The sequence below is a fragment of the Mesoplodon bidens genome, assembly GCF_964165515.1.
Source record: "Mesoplodon bidens genome assembly, chromosome: 18".
Classification (NCBI taxonomy): Eukaryota; Metazoa; Chordata; class Mammalia; order Artiodactyla; family Ziphiidae; genus Mesoplodon; species Mesoplodon bidens.
Genome location: NC_138175.1, coordinates 15,577,320 through 15,599,066, shown reverse-complemented (window position 1 = coordinate 15,599,066; position 21,747 = coordinate 15,577,320). Strand labels below are relative to the sequence as shown.

Genomic DNA, 21,747 nt, shown 5'->3' with positions numbered 1-21,747 from the left:
CAAGGGTCAACGGAATTTGTGTCTTCTGAGATTTGGAAAGATGGTGGAAAACTCAGCTATCTTCATCCCCAACACATGACACGGCCACCGGCAGGAAGTAGGATCTCAATAAATGATTCTTGGAAGAATGAGTGAGTGAAAGAACAGATGAATAAGGGGCAGCTGTATTCACACACACATATGTGTATACATACGTGTGTGTATGTGTGCATATAAATATAGATTTGTGTGGTTGTGTGTTTGTTTTTTAATGGTTATGTTAGAGTCTCAACTGTAGTTGAAATTCTCATCTAACCAGAGTGAATTTTTTAGGATCCAAGACATGGATCCCACACTTCTTGCTCTGCTGAGGTAGGAAGGTGTCACTAGATCCAGTAACCCTACAAATTCCACATCCAATAGAATGGACGAAGCTCAGCAGGCTAGCCAGCTTCTCACATAACCAAGGGCTGAAATGGCAGCACCTCAGTTATAGCTTGCGCTTGTCTGGGCAGGAAAGGGGTTGTGCTGCCCCAGGAGGCCTTCTGACCCTCCAGGCACAGCTTTGTTCCTGGATCCAACCAAGTTGACCCTAGTGATTTGTTTTGTTTTGTTTTGTTTTGTTTTGCGGTACGCGGGCCTCTCACTGTTGTGGCCTCTCCCGTTGCAGAGCACAGGCTCCGGATGCGCAGGCTCAGCGGCCATGGCTCACGGGCCCAGCCGCTCCGCGGCATGTGGGATCTTCCCGGACCGGGGCACGAACCCGTGTCCCCTGCATCGGCAGGCGGACTCTCAACCACTGCGCCACCAGGGAAGCCCGACCCTAGTGATTACAGGGGTGGCAGGTGGTGCGGGCAGGTTGCCTTCACGTGCTGTAACTCTTTCTGTTTCCTGTGGGACACTTGCCAAATGTGGCTTTCAACACCCAGGAAACCTCTCCCTGGCTGGCAAGAATGTGGGGAGTTTTCATGTTAATTGCAGTTCCTCCCCGAAAGTCCCTGCCCCTCGGAGCCTGGCCCCTGTGTTGCTGCCCAGGTATTTCACAAACACCCCCTGCCTGCTGGTGCTGGGTCATTCGCACCCTGCCCCTGCACACACACCTCTCGGCCCTGCCCACCGGTGTCCTCTAAGCTGTGACAGCCACACTACATTTCCCACATTTACAACCACAAGTTTCTTAAAAAAAAATTCCCTGACTGGCAAGATTCCACAGGTAACATGATAGTCTGATTCCACAGGTAACATTCTCACTGTGCTAACACCAGAGATCTGCAACTGGAGGAAACAGAAATCTTGACGTGGGTCTTAGCCAAGTAGAAAGCAGATAACATATCTTCCAGGTAAGTACAAGATTACAGTAAGTAGGGCTTCCCTGGTGGTGCAGTGGTTGAGAGTCTGCCTGCCGATGCAGGGGACACGGGTTTGTGCCCCGGTCCGGGAAGATCCCACATGCCGCGGAGCGGCTGGGCCCGTGAGCCATGGCCGCTGAGCCTGTGCGTCCGGAGCCTGTGCTCTACAACAGGAGAGGCCACAACAGTGAGAGGCCCGCGTACCGAAAAAAAAAAAAAAAAAAAAAGATTACAGTAACTCTCAATCTGGCTTCTTTATCAGCTGGGATTAAATTTGGCTAAATATGAGGGAAAACCCCAATTGACAGTGGCTTAAGCACACAAGGTTTTATTTTCTCAAATAAAAGAGGTAGGGAAATAAGCAGACAGAGCTGGTATGAAGCCCTTTCCAGCTTATGTCTCTGGGATGACCTTGATCCTCAGGTCTAAAAAGGCTGCCAAAGCTCCAGACATCATGATCCGGGTGGCGGCAGACTTCCCAGAAGTTGCACACAGTACTTTCATACGTATCTCACTGAGTAGAATTTGGTCATATATCCACATGCAGCTACAGCAGAGATCAAAGGCTAAAGGAAATATAGCCTTTATTCTGGGAATCCAGAATGTAGAACCGTTTATAAGACAACTCGCCTGATGTCTTCAGAGGTGACGGCTTTAGATTTAAAAAGACTAAAGAAACATACAGGTGAGCCTTGATTGACTCTAGAACTTATTTTTAGGGCAATGGGGAAACTTGGAATATGGACTAAATGTTAGATGATATTAGGAAATCATGGCTGTTTTCTTAGGTGAGATCATAGAGTTATGTTTTCATGGGAACATATCCTTATTTTTAGCAGATGCAGGCTATGAAGTACTTAGGAGTGAAGTGTCCTGACATCTACCGTTTCCTTCAGAATAGTTCATCAAAATACTGTATATAAATAGATTAAAAAGATTGATAAGAAAAGCATGGAAAAGATAGAAAGAATTAATGAGTCTAGGTGGAGGGTGTATAGATGTTTGTTACACTATTTCAACTTTTCTTATGTCTAAATGTCTTATAATAAAAATTGGGGGAGAGTAATTTTTTACACTATTCTTTCAACTTTTCTTATGTCTAAATGCCTTATAATAAAAATTGGGGGAGAGTAATTCTCTATTTGGTTTGGCTGTTCCACAGTCTTTTTCACATAAGGTTGACTACCTCCTGATGAACAGGAATGCTGTTCCTGTTGGCACTCTGGAGCCAGTCAGTTCAGAGGGTCTGCGGGTAGTGGGTTGAATCCTGAGTCTTAGCCAGGGTGGATCTCAGCGTTTGTGGGTGTGGAGAGAGAAGATGGCATCTTGGCCCTCAGCTTCTCCAAGGGTATCCCCTATCCCCGAGATTGCAGCACAGCAGCAAGGATCCACAAGTCCCATCACCCATCTGAGATATCAAATAGATAGAAAATGAATCCAAGGCACCTTGTATAGCAGAGGGCTCAGTGGTGTGTCAGGATACTCCTGGGTAGGGTAGAGCAAGTGCTGGACTTGACATTAGGAGACTGTCCTCCCTCTGCCATTCCTGCCCGTATCATCTTGGGGCAGGCACTCAACTTCAGTCTCCTCATCTGTAAAATGCAGATCATACTCTCCACTTCACCTACCTCACACAAAGCTGTCTGAAGATCAAAGAAGACACTGTGTGTGATTTGCTGTAAATTTACCAACGTACCAGATAATTAGGAAGATGACCTTGCTTGTCTGAGAACTACTTCATCCTATTAGGCTGCCATGCAGTTACCACAAACACCAGGACCAAATGAACTTTTCAAAATTCTGCTCATGGTGGTTTAGAAATATCTCCACAAATTCTTTTGACATTCCTCCCTTCAAAAATGGAAACTAATTTCCCTCCCGTTGTATTGATATGTGTGCTGGACTTAGTGTCTTGCTTCTAACATAGAGTTGCCAGGTAAATTACATTATGCCCAATTAAATTTGGATTTTAGAAAAACAACAAGTAAATTTTTGCCTAAGTATGTCTCAGCTATTGCATGGAATGTACTTATACTTAAAAGCATATCCATTGTTTATCTGGAATTCAAATTTAACTGGGTATCCCGTTGTTTTTGTTTGTTTTACTAAAACTGGCAACTCTATTCTAATGAAGAGAATGAAAGTGACATAAGTAATGGTGTATGACCACCAAGACGAGGTCATAAAAGGCATCGGAGCTTCCACCCTGCTGTAGGTCACTGGCTCTGGGAGAAGCTGGGTGCCCTGGCATGAGGACACTCAGGCAGCCCTTCCAGCCAACAGCCAGCACCAGCTCCCAGGCCATCTTAGAAGTGGGTGCCCCAGGCCCAGTGAAGCCTTAGATGACTGCAGCCCTGGCCAACCTCATGGGAGACCCTGAGCCAGAACCACCAGCTAATTTGCTCCTGAATTCCTGACCCGACACTGTGTGGAAGAGTAAATGATTGTTGTTTCAAGCTGCTATGTTTTGGATCCTCAAGCTCAGCCCTGGTTGGCACTGTGATCCCTACAGAATGTCCCCCACTTCTACGGGACTCTGAGCTTTGATCACTAGATCCCATTTGACCACCTTATTTCAGACCAGTCAAGTGCCATGGGCAAGTATCTATGAAAGCTTTTTTATAAAAAGTAATTGCACACAGGAAGTCTATAGGTTAAAAGAAGATGAACTTTTGAGGGAGAAGAGAAGGGAAAAGGGACTAATAATACTTTTCAGAGGTCCTGTAAGGACCTTTACCTTCATCAGAAGGAGATACTCAGGCCCTGGGGCCCAGTTCTGCTGATTCCCAGCTGCCTGGTTTAGGGAGGTTATTTAATCTCTCAAAGCCCTCATTTTATCTGTGAATACAAGCATAGTAATACCTACTTGCAGGACTTTTTTGATGATTAGAAACATTGAAAATATTGTTTATTAAGAGATTAGGATGTGCTGAGCCATATTGCCCTTAGTATTTAATCCTCAGAACAGCCCTTTGAGATGGGTCTGTCCTTCTCCCCATTTTACACATTAGGAGACTGAGGCCCACAAAAGTTACATGATGCCCACAGCAGGAGGAAAGACATGCAGGGTCGCCTGAAACAAGTGAGAATGGGTGAACCCAGGGAAAGCTACACCCCTTCTGTTACCCTTCCCTGCGGGTTTTTTTTTTTTTTTTAACATTTATTTATTTATTTATTTGGCTGCGTCGGGTCTTAGTTGCGACACGCGGGATCTAGTTACCTAACCAGGGATCGAACCCTGGCCCCCTGCAGTAGGAGTGCGGAGTCTTAGCCACTGGATCACCAGGGAAGTCCCCCTTTGGGTCTTATTTGAAGTCGCTTCTCTCTCTCTCCCAGATACACAAACACACACACACACACAAATGGATGTGGCAGTCACACTGGCTGCAGCCCAAAGTGGCTTGCTAAACCCACAATTCCTTTTTTCTTTTTCCACCAAGGAAGAGACATAATGGAAGCTATCTCCAGTGAGAAAGTGGAGAAGGAACAAGTTTATTCCAGGGCAGTACTTGAAAATTCCAGTGTGGAGCAGCCTAAGAGGAAAGGGGCCCTCTCTTACAAAGTTGTAGAGAAAGTATAAACTGAACAACCCCCTCTAATGGCAATCTGGCGGTAACTGTCAACATTTTAAGTGCACATAACCTTTGCCTGAGCGATACCATTTCTGGGAATCTATTCCACAGAAATTCTACTGGAAGAGCACAAAGATACATAAACCAAGAGACTCGCTGATGTACTGTTTGTGATGTGAAAAACAAACAGCCTACATGTCTAGCCATAAGCAAATACTGATATATCTGAGCTGCGGAAAATCAAAGGGCTGTTAGAAAGAGCAAGGTAGATTGAAGGGATGGACATTGAAAGACTCCATGATTATATGGGGAAAAAAAGCAAGTTTGAAATAATATTTAACTTACTACTTATATTTAACTAATGTGAAATTGCCAGGGGATGCACACAACACAAAATGCAGGAGTCAATAATGTAAATCATATTAGCAATTCTGCACACTAATCCACCCAACAATCCTGGGCCTCACGGGGCATTGGCAACCTGGGCCTCCTCCCACGTGTCTCCCAGCATTGAGCTTCTCTGGGCTGAGTGTAGTTTCCAGCATTAAGAAAACAGGTACTCCTTACACCACAGGGCCCCTGAACGCAAGCCAACTACTTATGCTGGTGCTCAAGAGAAACAGCAGCCCATTAAAGCTGTGCTAAAAGATTATCAGTCTCCAACAGAGAATCTTCCAAAGGGTAACTCTTCCCCTTTCCTTCCCCCTTTCCCTGAACAGTTCAGTCATAAAGCCATTAGTTGGCACAGAGCAAGGTAGGTGCCTGCAATGGCAGCAAAAGAGGAGCAAGGGGCTCACAGTAGAATATCAATACCCACACAGAACAAAGAGGGTGCCCGCAAAGTGTGTGTGTGTGTGTGTGTGTGTGTGTGTGTGTAAGCATTTGGTGCGGAGCATCAGAGTCCTAGCTTATAAGGAAAGTGACCATGCAGGGGGACAGGCCAGCAAAAAAGTCAGAGCCTAAATGAGGTGAGGGGGATGTCTGCCCCCGGGAGCAGCCTGGAGCTGGTATCAGAGCTGTACAAAGTGAGGAGAGTGCCCAAGGGGTAAGGGATGGTGAAAGATGTCAGGACCCAAGCAAGGAAAAAGGATGCCAGCACATGGTAGGGGGTGGAAACCAGAGATTACTTACATATGAGAGGACTGATCAAATAAGAAAATAGAGTAAGTATAAAGGTAGTCAGGGTTTCCACAGAGAAGAGAGTTACAAATATGGGAAGGGAAGGAACTAGAATGAAACTTATGGTTTGGGATTGGAATTGAAAGTATCAGTCTGAACTCATGGTTTTCAATACAGAGAGATATAGAAATATAGATGTATGTGTACATGTATATTCCCTAGCTCTATCCCTGGTCAGGGCACTAAGATCCTGCAAGCTGCGCGGTGTGGCCAAAAAAAAAAAAAATAGTTCTTTGTACTGTTCTTCTTGAAACACTTTTATATGTGTGTGTGATAGATTTTTTTAAAAAGACAGAATAGCTATGGGTATGTGCTTGCATATACAAAGAAAACTGACTGGAAAAATCTAGATGGATACAAAAGTTAACTGTGACTACCTCTGATATGTGGGATTGTTTGAGGGGGGAAGGAGGTAGACAACATTTATTTGGGGGCTATACTGTTTAATTCATGAATAGGTATTATTTTCATACTAAGATTCTTTTTTTTAAGAGATTATTACCTCTATTTTTTATTATTTATTTATTTATTTATTTATTTTTGGTTGCACCAGGTCTTAGTTGCTGCACGTGGACTCCTTAGTTGCGGCATGTGGGCTCCTTAGTTGCGGCACGTGGGCTCCTTAGTTGTGGCATGCAAACTCTCAGTTGCAGCATGCATGTGGAATCTAGTTCCCTGACCAGGGATTGAACCCGGGCCCCCTGCATTGGGAGCACAGAGTCTTATCCACTGCACCACGAAGGAAGTCCCTAAGATTCTTTTTTAAGAAACAGGAAAAAGATCTTTGTAAAAGACGGCAGGAGACTGACTGTTGGCTTCTTGGCAGAGGCAGTGGGCAGAGGCTGAGGGCTGAGGCCGAGATTCAACGATGAGCCAAGGACACATTACCTCTACAGCAGCTACAGGCCTCTCCACAGAGCTCCCAAGAAATTTAAAATCAAACCTGCACTGAGGTGAAGGGAATAAAGGTAATTTCCTGTTGGCTGCAAAGGCGCACTGACATCTACAGCACTTCTCAGCCGAGGTTTTCAACCTCCCATCACCATTTGCTTTTCAGTTTTGAAAAGGTTAGCGTTTCTGTTTCTTAGGTTAATGACTAGACCTCTTGAGCCTCTTGTCTAGTGTCTTCAAGCTCCTCGAGAACCTGCCTGCCCAATGGCCCACAAGTCACAGATTTTTAAAGCAGGGGGACAAGCCCATTTTCTGAACTCTGTCTCTCCAAAATTGCCATGTTGAAATCCAGACTGGCAGTATCTCAAAATGTGACCTTGTTTGGAGACAGGGCCTTTACAGAAGTAATCAAGTTAAAATGACCAGCATGGGGCTTCCCTGGTGGCGCAGTGGTTGAGAGTCCGCCTGCCGATGCAGGGGACACGGGTTCGTGCCCCTATCCCGGAAGATCCCACATGCCGCGCAGCGGCTGGGCCCGCGAGCCATGGCCGTGGAGCCTGTGTGTCCGGAGCCTGTGCTCCGCAACGGGAGAGGCCACAGCAGTGAGAGGCCCACGTACAGCAAAAAAAAAAAAAAAATGACCAGCATGACCAGTGTCCCTCTCCACACAGAGGGAAGACCATGTGCAGACATGGAGAGGACGGCCATCCACAGCCCTATTCTTGCAACTTTTATCTAAGTTTGAAATATTTTCAAAATACAGTTAAAATTTTAAACAAAAATAAAGATAGAATGAAAGAGAGTCAAGCTCCTGGGAAGCCCACTACAAATCCCGGGGGAGCAGAGGCCTGGAAGGACCTACAGGATCTGGGCAAGAGGGCTGGGATCTAAATCCAGTTTTTAAATGACTTTATTTTACCATGATTTTCCCTCCAAATGTCTAATGTCCTTGTAATATTAAAGGATCCTGGGATTTGAATCTAGAAAGAATCATGGATGCAGTTCCTGTCCGACAAGTGGTTGAACAAAGCCTTGCATTGCTTCTGGTGACCCTCATGCTTGGCTTTTACAGTCCAGCCGGTGGAGGGGCCCCTGTGGTTTGGGCATGTGGTCTCCTCTCTCCATCAGCCACAAAGGCTCACTTGATTTAGCGGGACGGTTCCAGATCAGGCTTCCCACCGACCCGTCCTCACCTCCGATGATCTGCTCCAGTGGCATCTGTGACTCTGGTAAAACCCTGCTCCCTAGAGAAAGAAAACAAAGCAATTTCAGCAAATGGTAAAGGCCTGGCTCTTACTGGAAGCCCACATTCAACCAGGATCTGTCTAGTCCGTAACTGCACCTGCCTCGCTCTCCCAAACGCATGCTCATGCCCTGTACAGTGTCTTCACCCTGGAATCTACCCAGGTCTTCAGGCCAGGGAGGGAATCAATTTTAAGTACTGACAGCTCCTGACATCAAGCCAGTGTTACTGGATTAACAGGAATGCCACCAGAACTCCTGGGGCCTATAAACACCATTGCTTTGGAAGTTAATCTTGAATTCCTTGGCACTGTTTGACCTTTGTCAAAAGAGCAACAGGGTAAGTTTCCCCTGCGTTTGGGGTGTACCCCTCAAATGCATTTTCAATGAAGAATAAAGACTGATGAATAGCATCCCCTTGATTTGAGTTATTCTGAGTTGATACCACATTAACTTTGCCTGGTTCAAGCCACAGGTGGCCCCACTCACTTCAAAAGGGCCTCCAGCTCCCGCTTGACTCTGCCCACCAGGGGCGGCCCCTGGTAGGTGAGGGCTGTGTACAGCTGCACCAGGGAGGCCCCCGCCCGGATCTTCTCCAGCGCGTCCTGCCCGCTGCTGACACCGCCAACCCCGATGATGGGAACTCTACCTGCAGAGAAGCACACAGCACACTGTGAGGACGGCTGGGCGACAGGAGAGTCAGGAGCTGTTTGGCTGCAGCCCCGGCCCCCTGCTGAGTGTGGCAGTTCAGGAACCCCGACCGGGCGCCTGAGCCACAGATCTGAAGATAGGGACACCAAATTCTTGCCTTGGGTGAGTGCATACATCTCCCTGATGGTTTGCGTTGATAAATCTCGGAGGGGCTTCCCGCTCAGCCCTCCCATTTCAGAGCGCAGGGCCCCCTGGAGGCTGGCAGGGCGACCCACTGTGGTGTTCGTGACAATCAGTCCATCGATGCCCAACTGCAGTGTGAGACACAGAAAGAGCCCCTCAGTCAGGGCACGACAGACTTGGAGAAGCTTCCCTGGGGGTCTGAGAGAGCAGCCGGGCTGGGCACCCACACCTAAGGCCCCAGAAGCAAGAGCTAGACCAGGCCTCACTCACTATGCTTTCTGGGCAAGTATCAGAGTGAGCCTCAACATGATAGTAGCAGCCATCGCGTACCAACCACCCGTACGGTTCCCCCAGGACACGGTTTAATCCTTAGAACAACTCAATCTAGAGTGTCCTGTCCAAAGCCTCCAGGTAGTAAGTGGTGGAACCAGGATTTCAACCCCGGACTGCCGGGCTCAGTCTGTGTTTGCGCTACTCTCCTAGGACACAGAGACCCAGGGTTAGACTGGAGAAAGACAGAACACTGCAGTCTGACCAAGACTGAAGGATGCACAGCCTTAAAGCCCTTGCTGAAGGAAGAGGAGGGAAGAGGCAGGAGAAAAGGACCCATTCAAACATTTATTGAAACATTTACTTTTTATTTCAGGCATACCTCATTTTATTGCACTTCACTTTATTGTGCTTCACAGGTACTGGTTTTTTTTTTTTACAAGTTTCTGGCAACCCTACACTGTCAGATGATGGTGAGCATATTTTCAGTAATAATGTTTTTTTTTCAATCTGGATTATTACACCTCAAATGTTTTAATAAAACAGAAAATAAGAATAAAGTATTTTTAAATTAAGGTATGTACATTTTTTTTAGATGTAATGCTATTGTGCACTGAACAGACTATAGTGTAAACGTAACTTTTATTGCACTGGGAAACCAAAAAGTTCATGTGACTTGCTTTATTGCAGTGGTCTGGAACTGAACCTGCAATATCTCCAAGGTCTATCTGTATATGATAAATTACAACCTGACAGCCCTCGATATAACAGAAAGGAAACCACAAAGACTGCCGTCTGGGCTAACCCAGCTGGCCAGGTGGCCTCTACAGGCAATAAAGGCGTCCCCCAGGCACCGACCCTCACCTCTCTCACCACACTGGCAATATCCTCCTTGTCCTGGGCCGTGAGGTCAGGAGCGATCTTCACCAGCACGGCTGGCTTGTGCGCTACCTTCAGGGCATCCCTCTGCTGCAGCACCTAGAGCAACATGGGGCCAGAGATCGGGACCCCCGAGACTGCAGTTGACAGTATAACCGTGACCTGCAGCCGCAGATCAGTGTGTTTTCACACTAGCTGTCAGAATAAAACACCAGCAATTTCTCCTTTTCAGGAAACACCGCTCTCAATTATGCAAAAGACCCCATCAAGTCAGAGCTGATTCCACTCTCTTGAACCAAGGGATCCCCAAGAGTGAGTCCTTAATGTCACTGGCATTGACTAATATATCAAGGTTTATTTAGACTTTTGTTCCTAAAAGACACAGCAAATACTGTCACAAGCACGGTTTAATGAAAAGTCATTCTATCATTCATTCAATATGCTAGATGCTAGGGACGGGGTGGTAAATGAGGGATGTGGTCCCTGCTCTCACCGGACGTTGTGGGTTAACAGCAGGGATAGATAACTGAGCAGCTGACTAATACTGAGCACAATCAGTGTTATATAGGGAATCAGAGGGAAGCAAGGGGTCCTAACTGGTCCAGGTCTTAAGGACAACTCCTCGATAGTGGATAGCAACGCTGAAGCTTTGCCCTAGAAGATGAGCAGGTAGGACAGGCTGGTGGAGCAGGATGTAATTGCCCACCTTGGTCAGCAGGCGGCGCAGCTCGGCCTTTCCCTGAAGGCTCCTCAGCCCAGCCGTGTTGGGACTGGACACATTGACTACCAGGTAGTCAGCCAAGGGGCCCAGGACTCGAACCCCCTCTGCGTAGTCCGAGGCAGCGTCCACCGAGGTCTTATTCTTCCCCAGGTTTATTCCCAGTGGCAGCCCATCTGTAAATATCACTGGTCAGGATTTTGTCCCCACTCACCGTTTCCTGTGCAACATTTTGAAGCCGTCCTTGACCAAAGAGCCCACGAACAGCCTCACAGGCTTTCCAACTCCAAATGTGACCTTTCCCGCGCCAGCTGACAAACGCTGACCTATGCACTGCGCTGTTGCCTGCGGGCCAAGAACCGCGCCCTGCACCTTCATCTGCGCAGCCGTGTTTGGGCAGCTCCTAGGATGTTTTACAGCTTTGTGCCCTTTTTCTTTTTTAAAATTTAATGGAAAATGGAGAAATTAGAAGTGCAAATACTAGTGTTTAAAAAGGTAGAGCTCGGGGCTTCCCTGGTGGCGCAGTGGTCGAGAGTCCGCCTGCCGATGCAGGGGACACGGGTTCGTGCCCCGGGTCTGGGACGATCGCACATGCCGCGGAGCGGCTGGGCCCGTGAGCCATGGCTGCTGAGCCTGCGCGTCCGGAGCCTGTGCTCCGCAACGGGAGAGGCCACAATAGTGAGAAGCCCGCGTACCGCCCCCCCAACAACAACAACAAAAAAAGTAGGGCTCGTAAATGAAATATGACTGAGAAGAGACAGAAGTCAATAGCATGCCACAGGGGCAACTGTTTACTCTCAGGGCTGCCTGTTAGACTTGGGTCACGTGACTGGTTGTGCAGTTGTGAAGAAAAAGCAAAATTAAAGGATATGTATAAAATACTGGAAAATATTTTCGATTCTCATACCTAAAATGTAGAGGCATAACGGTTTTATAATTTCCATTCTCTGAGAAGGGACTCCCCCTTGTAACTAGGGTGACCACACATCCCAGTGCTCCCAGGGCAGCCCTGAATACTCCTGTAGCCTGGGCATAATTATTCATGCCTGCATCCCTTCCACTCTCAAAAGTGTTGTCTCAGTTTGCACAGTAAGTAATATGGTCACCTTACTTTAAAATCCAGGGAATTATCACCTGACTTGTATTTTCGATTTTCAGTGTGTTTCTGAAATGTATTTTTCTATGTGTGAAAGCAAGGGCTTGTCTGTACTTGACTTCTCCTAAGATACTACCTTATCTGCAAAGGCTAAAGTATATCCATGGTACCACCTGCTTTTTCCAGCTAACTGGGACGTCCAGTTAGCTCACAAAATGTATGTCAGGTCAGGGAGGATCACAGAGCAACACCCAGTACTGCTAACTACCGTCTCATACCGTAACTGCAGTCACCTGTTTTATCATCAACGTGAAAGTAAATGAGATTCGTGTCACTCACTCCATGCGTGGAAGGGAGGGGAGGGGTTTAGCATCCAATTAGACAAATTATATATCAAGGTCTCCAAGCCTCCCAAGTCAAGTGAAGATGGTTTGGAAACTGTAATTCTTTTCCACACAGGTAAACTGGCTTAATAGAGAATATCACTTTCATGTAGCCAGTGGATCTTTCATTAGTAGTCATTTGCCCCAAATGACAAAATTTTGGAGTTAGACAAAAATTGCTGAGTTACTCTATCCGCAAAGGGCACCATAGCTCATAACACAACTCATGTTGCTTGGCATGATGCTAGCAATAAGCTGTCTTCAAGGCTTCCAGCTGCCGGTGAACGCTATGTGCAGAGCTCTGCTATGGGATTTTGTCTCACTCCAACAAATGTTACACCACAGTGGGGGGTGAGGGACGGACAAGGGAGAACAGGGGAGAAAAGTGGTATAAGGGGCACTGTGAACAGTTAAAAGAAGGAAAGGGAGACAAGAAGGCAGGAGAGTATCACAAACCATGAAAGTCCTACCATGACCTTCAAAGCCCACAAGTGGCAAGGTCTACAGTATAGCAGGGTCTGGTTCTGCCAAAGCCAGGGAATTCCAAACAAGGTCATTTCCTACTCCCCGAATCAGAGATTGCTAACTGCCCCGGCCCTTTCAATCTCGCGTTCAGAAATGAATCCAGTACCGCAGGTTTTTCTCATCTCACTACCAGGACATCCAATGAGGCTAAACTCCTGGAAGAAGTTCCAGAAAGGCCCACCAAGGAAGATGGCCGCAACCCCACGCAACCCTAGAGGACACCTGGGAAGGTACAGAGAGGATGGCATGGTGCCAAGACCACTATGTTCACCCCAAGGGACAGCAAGGCAGAGAGCCCCAGGGAAGGAGCATCAGCACCTCCAAAGGCAGCCTTCAGAAATGCATGGTGTGGACTTCCCTGGTGGCACAGTGGTTAAGAATCTGCCTGCTGGGCTTCCCTGGTGGCGCAGTGGTTGGGAGTCCGCCTGCCGATGCAGGGGACACGGGTTCATGCCCCGGTCCGGGAAGATCCCACATGCCGCGGAGCGGCTAGGCCCGTGGGCCATGGCCGCTGGGCCTGCGCGTCCGGAGCCTGTGCTCCGCAGCGGGAGAGGCCACAACAGTGAGAGGCCCGCGTACCGCAAAAAAAAAAAAAAAAAAAAAAAAAAAAGAATCTGCCTGCTAATGCAGGGGACACCGGTTCGAGCCCTGGTCCAGGAAGATCCCACAGGCCGCAGAGCAACTAAGCCCGTGCACCACGACTACTGAGCCCGCGTGCTGTACCTACTGAAGCCCACGCGCCTAGAGCCGGTGCTCCGCAACAAGAGAAGCCACTGCAATGAGAAATCCATGCAATGCAACAAAGAGTAGCCCCTGCTCGCTGCAACTAGAGAAAGCCCTAATGCAGCAACAAAGACCCAATGCAGACAAAAATAATGAATTTTAAAAAAATGCATGGTGTTTCCAAATAAGTCATGAACGATATTTTCCCCAATGCCGGGAGTAGTTATCTCTGAGTAGGGAAGAGTGTGAGTAATTTTAATGTTGTTCTTTATGCTTCCCTGCATTTACTAACACTTCTATAATTAGCATTCATTATTTATATAATGGGCAAAAGGACAACAGAGCAGGATGTACGAAGATGGCGCCCAAGTCCTGCTCTCATCTTAACTGCCTACGTGATCACAGAGCAGCCACTCTGCACTGCTTACTTCCAAGCTGTCCCAGTTTGACACAGGTTACATAACGAGGCAGGAACTAAGTGTATCTTTGCTCAATTGCGAAATTCAGTTAAGAGCTTGGAGGGTGTGATGGAGCCAGGAACATTCCTCTAGCAGAGGAGCCCTGAGTTCCATACTGTTTTTTCCTATTGTTCAATCATGTTCATTTCACTAGGAATGTTCCTGACTTTCTCCCACAAGTTTCCTTCCAACAGCTGAAGAACAGCCCTCTAAGGCAGGCCCCCTTTACCTTCTGTGAGCCTGGCCTGCGTCTGCTGTCTGGCCCGTAACCTGTGTTCCACCGCTGAGAGTCCATGACTGTTGAATCCGTACCTGTAGCACAGAAGAGCGTTAGGGAGGAGATAAGGTTAGAGCCCTCAGGCAGAAAGCAAAGACTCTGGAGGGATGGCTCCATGGCCATTTTCAACATATACTTATGATGTAAAAACCAAAGAAAAAACTCAGAGTCAGTTCTTAGACTTCTAAAGTCTAAACACCCCTGGAAGTCCTAGAGAACTTGCCAGAGCACCATCAAATACAAAGGGAAAGATTAAAATTTGCCAACAAGCCACTTAGCCAACTAGCACTGTAAACAGCCCAGACCTGTCTGGACCCAGCCCACTCCTCCTTCCCACCCACTGCTCCCACCCAGCGGGGCCCTCACCGCTCTGATGACCCATCTTCCCACCTCCTGCCTGTGCCCCACGAACACGCCTCCTGGAACCCATCCTGCCGCTCCATTCCCCCATCCTTCCTACCTATTAAATCACCCTCTTCCCGGCCCAAGTCAAATGCACCCTCTCCTCCTCGCATAAAGCTCCCAGCCACAAATGATCCCTCACCTCCTGGCATTCATGGAGCACTCTGTACCTATCTTTCTCCTAGCTTGGGATGTATGTATACGCTTCAGTTCCCCTACTGGGTTACAGTCTTCTCAAGGACAAGGGACACACCTCCTCCCTCACCTGCCACTAGACACTCCACAAAGGCTGGGCTTCGTCCCTCTTGCTCATCTCTACGCCCCAGCCCCACTGTGGGTTGTTGGCCTAATGGCCACCCCCACTCCCTTCCTCCTTGCCTGTGGAACCCAGCTCCCTTGACACAGGGTGAAAATGCCAATGACTCCTTTCCCAGCCTCGCTGGCAACTCAAGCATGAACTTGAGATGGAGCTTGGTCACTGAGACACAAGGTGATGCCTACCAGGGAGCTTCTGGGAAAATATCCCCCCCCCCATATCCACACTTCCTTTCCCTTTCTGCTCTCTGATGTCCTCATGCGAGGACGTATGCTTGCAGCTGGGGTAGGCATCTTAAAGACGAGAAGGGAAGGCCCACAGAGGTTGGCCCAGAGTACTGACGCCACCCTGCTGCTCAACCAACCCTAAAACTGCCGACTTCACCCATTATGAGAAGAAAATAATAACAAACGCCTATTGTTTAAGCCACTTCGTTACTTGCGGCCAAAAACACCTAACAGGTACACGTAGTTGTTGACTCATGTTCATTCAGCACCCACCCTGTGCCAGGCAGAGCAGGGAGCCTGGGCACACAAGTGCTTGGAGCTCAGGCCCGGCTCTCTTGTGCCACTTCTCACCCACGGGACTCTGCCAGGCACTGTCAGCCTGGGACCTGCCGTTACTTGTGGCAGCCGAATCATAAACAAATATTTTTTGCCCCAACATTCTGAAGATATTGATCCCAGCCTACAGGGGAAAGGTCAATAACTCGATGTCTAATGCTGGAAACTTTCCCCGAAACAAGCACGATAAAGCAGGACGTGCAGCCAAATAAACCTTCCACACGTCAGTCTCCCAGGAGGCCCTTCATGGCCCCAAAGGTGCTACCAACGCCCCCAACGAGGCTCTCAAACTTCTGTTACCGAAAAGAAGGAACTTCTTCACTCTCTGGGTTAGCTGTAGTGAAAACTGCCCAGGGCTTACAAAGAGAAGGGCTTCACACAGTCTAGAAGGACCTCTCTTCCTAAAAGCAGCTGTCTATGTTGATTATTAAATTTCCCAGTTACCAAAGGCTGGAGCTGTGCTGTCAGGTGCAAGAGCCACTAGCCATGTGTGGCCACTGAGAGTGAAGCCTGGCCAGTCCAAAGCAAGAGTGCTGTAAGGAAAACATGCTGGAGTTTGAAGACTTGGTACAAGTGAAAGAAGGTAAATAGCCCGTCATTTTTATATTGCTTATATATTAAAATTATGATAGAGTATATTAAGTACTTATAATTAAGTAGTATAATAAATAACTATTAAAATAATAATTAAATAGAATATATTATTCAAGTTAATTTCACCTGTTTCTTTTTGCTATTTTATTGTGGCTGGCTACTAGAATATTTTCCATTACATATAGGGCTCATATGACATTTCTACTGGGCAGAGCTGGGCAAGGACACTGGAGTCACAATGTGGAAAAAGCACAAACTCTAAAGTCAGATAAGCCAACATCCGTTCCCAAGTTCTCCCGCTTCTGATCTCGTGACTGTAGCTAAGTCGTGTAGCTCTCTTAACCTCATCGTGTATACGCGTTAAACTGAAATCATAAAACCTGCTTTTACGCCCGCACAGAGTAGATGCTCAACATGGTTCCAGAACATTCCAAATGACAGAAAAATGTCCACACTGTATGGCAGGAAAAACACCCTGAGTGTCCTGCTGGGAAGAAGGCTGCTCACCTACCTGTTAATGACGGCTTGGTCCTCAGGGAGGCGGAAGACCCTGGGTCTGGGGTTTCCTTCCTGAGGTTTTGGGGTAACACTGCCTATCTCAACAAAACCAAAGCCCATCTTGTAGAGTCCATCCACAGCTTCCCCGTGCTTGTCAAATCCTGCAGCAATTCCTACTGGATTTCGGAATTTATGGCCCAGGACTCTCACTTCCTAGGGAGAAGGAGACAAAGTCACAGGCACACAAGGCTATGTTGGTGTTTCTCAAAGCGTGGTCCACGGCACACCTACATCAGAATCACCTGCCTGTTAAACATCAGATCCCAGGGCCCATCCCCGGACTAAGGAATCAGAAACTTTGGGGGAGGGTGGGGAAGAATGGAACTCTGAGGGAATCTGTTTTTAACAGTGCTCTCCAGGTGATTCTGATGCCAGCCAGAGTTTGAGAACCATCGGGCTTTATCATCACTGAGGAGAAAAACAGTGTTTCCACCATGGGTTGAGCAGGAGATAGGTGCTGCCTTTCCCAATTACAGTGAAGAACTGTACCTTCTTATCCACTATTTAGCCCCTAGATGGTGCTATTCTGAAACAGGCAGCAAAATCCTTTAATCTTAGTAAGTCAGCCCCCGCTGTGTCCCTCCTCAGCCGGGTGATGCCAAGGCCCAGCAGTGTCCTCGCGACTCCAGTGCTCGACCGAGCAGCACTGATTGCTGGGCCCCAGAACGAGGCTGGGCTGGAAGCAGGTTCTTCCCTGGCAGACATGGGGCGGATTCCTGATTGTTCTCTATGATGAAAGTGACTGGGGCCTAATTACTGTCAGGTCTAGCCTAACTCCTGAGTGACTTAGTATTCGCACCCTGATCTAGCCAACAAATCTTGAAGCAAGACAAATACGTTAAAATGTGGGAAAGGAATCGGGATATCATAAAGTCAGCAGTTGCCAACAGAATCGTCACTGTCAGCTGATATGGCAAGAAAGCCTTTGCCAGGACTAGCAAGGACCTCCAAGGGTGGCACCATCTGGTGTTGGAAGCAGGAGGAAGCAAGGCTGCCCCAAGGAGGGGAAGAAGAGATGGCAGTGAGTGTGTGCATGCGGTGCCTCGGGGACTGGGAGGCTGGGAGGGTGGCCACACTGGGGGCCCTGGGGGCCGTGCTCCAGGACGGGTCTCTCGGCCCCGGCTGCTCGACAGGCTCCCTGGGCAGCCTTCAGTCCTCAGGCCCAGAGAAGACAGTCAAATGGGGCTGGCACCAAACCAGAGCATCTGCGTACAGGTCTCCCCGACTTTTCCGAAGTTCTCTTTATGCCACTTTGCTTTTACGAAAGACCTACATTTGTACCTGTTTTCTCTAACCAATAGGAATCCAAAGAGGATTTTCACTTTTACAGAAAAAGGTGCCACATGTGCTCAAAACTGCAGGATGGGAAGTGAAAGGGATTCTAAGACAAAAACGGAAAATGTAGAGAAGGCCCCTTTGATTGATAGCAGTGACCCTTCCCCAAAAAGGTCTGAGTGCTTCTTGTTTGTGTTTTCTTCATGTTCACATCATTCTAATGTTCCCCATTTGGTAAGAAGTCTCCTAAATGGAAACTGTCTGGGCTTGCACGAGGATGTAGATTCTAGGAGGATGTGGATTCTTGCACTTTGTTCACTGCAGAAACCCCAGCACACAGAAGAGTAAGGGGACATGGTGGGGCCCCTGTGTTGAATGCAGGACGGAATGAGGTTGGGACAGGAGTCGTATGCTTTCCTCAAAGGGCTTGGCTAGACATGCCTACATCACATTAGATGTTAGTGATGCTGGCATGCTTCCCTTTTCAGCAGAGGTGAACACTGAGCTACCCGAGACCTCCGCGAGGCAGGATGGCAGCTAACGGACGGATGCTGAGCCAGACTCCATGGGTTTGATTCCTGGCTCAGCCACTTCCTAGCTGTGTGCATTTGGGTAAGTCACTTAACTACTCTGCACTTCAGTGTTCCTGATCTGTAGATAGGGATGACGGTTTGGGGTGGGGGGCTAATTTGGGACTCTGGTTTTCAAAAGGATCAGCCCCAGCTAAATAAATTAGGGAACTTTGACCTTGACCCTCGTATCAATCGCACAAGGTGTTACAGGAGTACCTACCAGCATGTCAGAGTCTTGAAACGTGGCACGAGGAAGGAGCCCCAGGGAGGTGACGTGAACAGCCAGCCTGTGGGCTGCCTCGGGGTCCAGCAGCCCCTGCAGAGCTGGCATCAAGTGGTCCGCGTAGAAACGTTCATCCCCTGTGGCCGTCAGGTAGGAGGCAAAGAGAAGTCCTCCACCCCCCAGGATCACCATGGCATCCTGGGCCCGCTTCTGGAAAAAAGAGCCAATGGGGCCCCCTCAAGGCTAGGCTGTAGCACCTTCTCTGAACCTTTACACGATTTACACACACACAGAGGACATAACATGCAATGATGTCCATGGCCTTCTGCTAACGCTGGTCTCCTTGGGTTCTTGCTCACGTATTGCCTCTACAGTCAGAGGCTGTATCTGCACTTCTGCTGACACGCACTCCTCTAGCCCTGAAGGACTCCAGGCCAGGGATTTCAAGAGGGCCAAGGCTTCCCTGGTGGCGCAGTGGTTAAGAATCTACCTGCCAATGCAGGGGACATGGGTTCAATCCCTGGTGCGGGAAGATCCCACATGTCGCGGAGCAACTAAGCCCGTGCGCCACAACTACTGAAGCCTGCACGCCTAGAGCCCGTGCCCTGCAACGAGAAGCCACCGCAATGAGAAGCTCGCGCACTGCAACGAAGAGTAGGCCCCACTCGCCGCAACTAGAGAAAACCCGCGTGCAGCAACGAAGACCCAACGCAGCCAAAAATAAATAAATTAGATATTAAAATTTTTTAAAAAATCTTTAAGACTGGCAGTATTGCCCCCTAGGGACATGTGGTGGGCACCCGGAGGAGAATGTTAATAGATTTGGTGAGCAGGAAGTCAGTAAAGTCAGAACTATCCCTATCGTGTGTGACTTTTGAACATCCTACTGACATTCACTAGGTAAAAATATCTGTTCATATTATCTGAGCCTAGAAATGCAAACTCTATTTCCCCACATAAACACAATCTCCTGTGTGGTTTTCATCTGTATTGACTTTCCAGGAACGCAATTACCTTGTAGATTGAGGGATGACTATACTGTTTTGCACAGAACATTACCAAGAATCACTCACGGTTTCAGAAAATCCATGTGGAATGGTTCAGTGCTTTGCTTAGAAGTTTGACAATAAAACATCCCTGTGGCACTAGAATTTCTAAGTAGAGGCTTAAACACCTGACTCAATACCTTAGGTGACTCACGCCCTAATATTTATGGGTTGAAATACATATTATTTTATTATAAATTTATTTCTCCTTTATATTCCAGTTAGGACATTATGTTGACTTTTTAAAATTATATATAGAAAGATTACATTATACATAAATTCCACTTCAGGATAATAAAGAGGGTTGCAAAAAAAAAATTTTTTTAAAGGAGCATCAGGTCTTTTTAAAAAATTTTATTAAAGTATCATTGATTTACAATGTTGTGTTAATTTCTGCTGTACAGCAAAGTGTACAGTTATACATGTATATATTCTTTTTCATATTCTTTTCCATTATGGTTTATCACTGGATATTGAATATAGTTCCCTGTGCTATACAGCAGGACCTTGCTGTCTATCCATTCTACATATAATAGTTTGCATCTGCTAGTCCCAAACTCCCAATCTTTCCCTCCCCCACCCCCCTCCCCCCTGGCAACCACAGGTCTGTTCTCTAGAGAGCATCAGGTCTTCTTGGATCAAGCTCAAACATCGCTCATAATATTTTTCTCTAATTATCACTGCCCAATGCTGAGTCCCTCACTCATTCATTCATTCAATCATTCAGCACATAGTGACTGTGCACTCAAGGATGGGCTACAGACGGAGTCCCTGCCTTTACGAGGAGTACAACCTCAGGAGGAGACAGAAATCAATGATCATGCAAACATATAACTGTGACAAAGCTATGAAGAAAAAAGTAAGAGAAGAACCTAACTTAATCAAAGAGGTAGAGAAAGCCTTCCTTGACCAAGTGCCTTAAAGCTGATATTCAAAGGATAAATAGAAGTTAATTAGGCGGCAGGGCGGGGCGGTGTAAATGCTCTCTCCACTCTTGGCGGCAGAGGAGAATGAGATGCACCCAGGTGATTTGAGTTTTGTTCCCTGAACAAGGAAGTGACCTGATCGGATTTGCCTTTAGGGTCACTCCTAGCCGTCAACATAGATATAGTTTTCATTTTTCTCGCTTCTCCTCCAGGATATTGTAGGAATGCCCCTTATGTTGATCAACAGATTTTCTGAGCGCCGTTACAAAGACCCTGCCCTAAACTTTTATCTAAAAGGGTTGGCACCATGTTTTACTGTAATTTCATTCCAGGTTGGATGCTGCACACACTGCTAGGCGATCCTGTGTTCACTAAGCGCCCTGTGCCTGGCTCAATAAAGGCCCACGTGCGCTGACACAGATCGGCATCTACTCCGTTTACACGTGCCGTTTACAGTGACCACGTACATGTGTAAATGCACACGCATGATCATTTGCAGGTGTCCCCAAAGGCACACAAACGTGCCAAAGAGGCCCACCAACTCGGAGCCGCCTCCCGTCCACACCTCGCCCAGGCTAGCCCTCCCTCCATCCTCCCCCCGCCTGCCTTCCCGCAAGTTCTCTCCTCGCAGCTGCAGGGCCGCACCAGGTGAACTCACTTTGAGCTGTCTCCACGCCATGCTCCTTCCGCCACCGGGCCCGCCTCTGTCTCGTTTCCATTGGAGAAGATGGCGGTGACTCCTCTAGTCTCCGCCCCTCCAGCTTCCGACTCACCAATCGCTGGGCAGGAGGGTGGGGCGGGGCCCTCTCCGCGGAGGGAAAGGCCTCGCTCCGCCCCGGGAGTCTGGTTGGGCGCTCACGCGCCGGCGCAATCCCGGTGTGCAAGCCTCTTTAGCCC

The 21,747-nt window shown here is 47.9% G+C and overlaps 1 protein-coding gene and 1 long non-coding RNA gene across 5 annotated transcripts; one reads left to right on the top strand and one right to left on the bottom strand.

The window, feature by feature from the left end:
- Positions 1-7,583: 7,583 nt before the first annotated feature.
- Positions 7,584-21,556, bottom strand: DHODH (dihydroorotate dehydrogenase (quinone)). Of its 3 annotated transcripts, XM_081216679.1 has the most exons (9): positions 21,509-21,556; positions 18,876-19,088; positions 16,762-16,961; positions 14,328-14,410; positions 10,902-11,089; positions 10,181-10,294; positions 9,021-9,174; positions 8,702-8,861; positions 7,588-8,214 (listed from the first exon to the last, which is right to left on the bottom strand). In XM_081216679.1, the coding sequence occupies exons 1-9, from the start codon at positions 21,527-21,529 to the stop codon at positions 8,160-8,162; spliced, it is 1,188 nt and encodes a 395-aa protein (XP_081072805.1). In that variant the 5' UTR covers positions 21,530-21,556; the 3' UTR covers positions 7,588-8,159. The 3 variants fall into 3 exon arrangements, with proteins under 3 accessions (XP_081072804.1, XP_081072806.1, XP_081072805.1); XM_081216678.1 differs by having other exon boundaries at positions 7,584-8,214; positions 8,702-9,174; XM_081216680.1 differs by lacking the exon at positions 9,021-9,174 and having other exon boundaries at positions 7,586-8,214.
- Positions 8,913-18,969, top strand: LOC308606144. 2 transcript variants are annotated; one of them, XR_014013780.1, is made up of 5 exons: positions 8,913-9,025; positions 10,428-10,507; positions 16,097-16,239; positions 17,618-18,695; positions 18,857-18,969. It is a non-coding gene; the product is annotated as an uncharacterized lncRNA (long non-coding RNA). The 2 variants fall into 2 exon arrangements; XR_014013781.1 differs by lacking the exons at positions 8,913-9,025; positions 10,428-10,507 and having other exon boundaries at positions 15,599-16,239.
- Positions 21,557-21,747: the final 191 nt, after the last annotated feature.

Coding starts and splice junctions, on each gene's coding strand:
- DHODH (XM_081216678.1), bottom strand. CDS start 21,529: ATGGCGTGGAGACAGCTCAAA. Junction 9,175..10,180: donor TTGCCAGTGTGGTGAGAGAG/GTGAGGGTCGGT, acceptor CTCACACTGCAG/TTGGGCATCGATGGACTGAT. Junction 8,215..8,701: donor GAGCTGGAGGCCCTTTTGAA/GTGAGTGGGGCC, acceptor TTCTTTCTCTAG/GGAGCAGGGTTTTACCAGAG.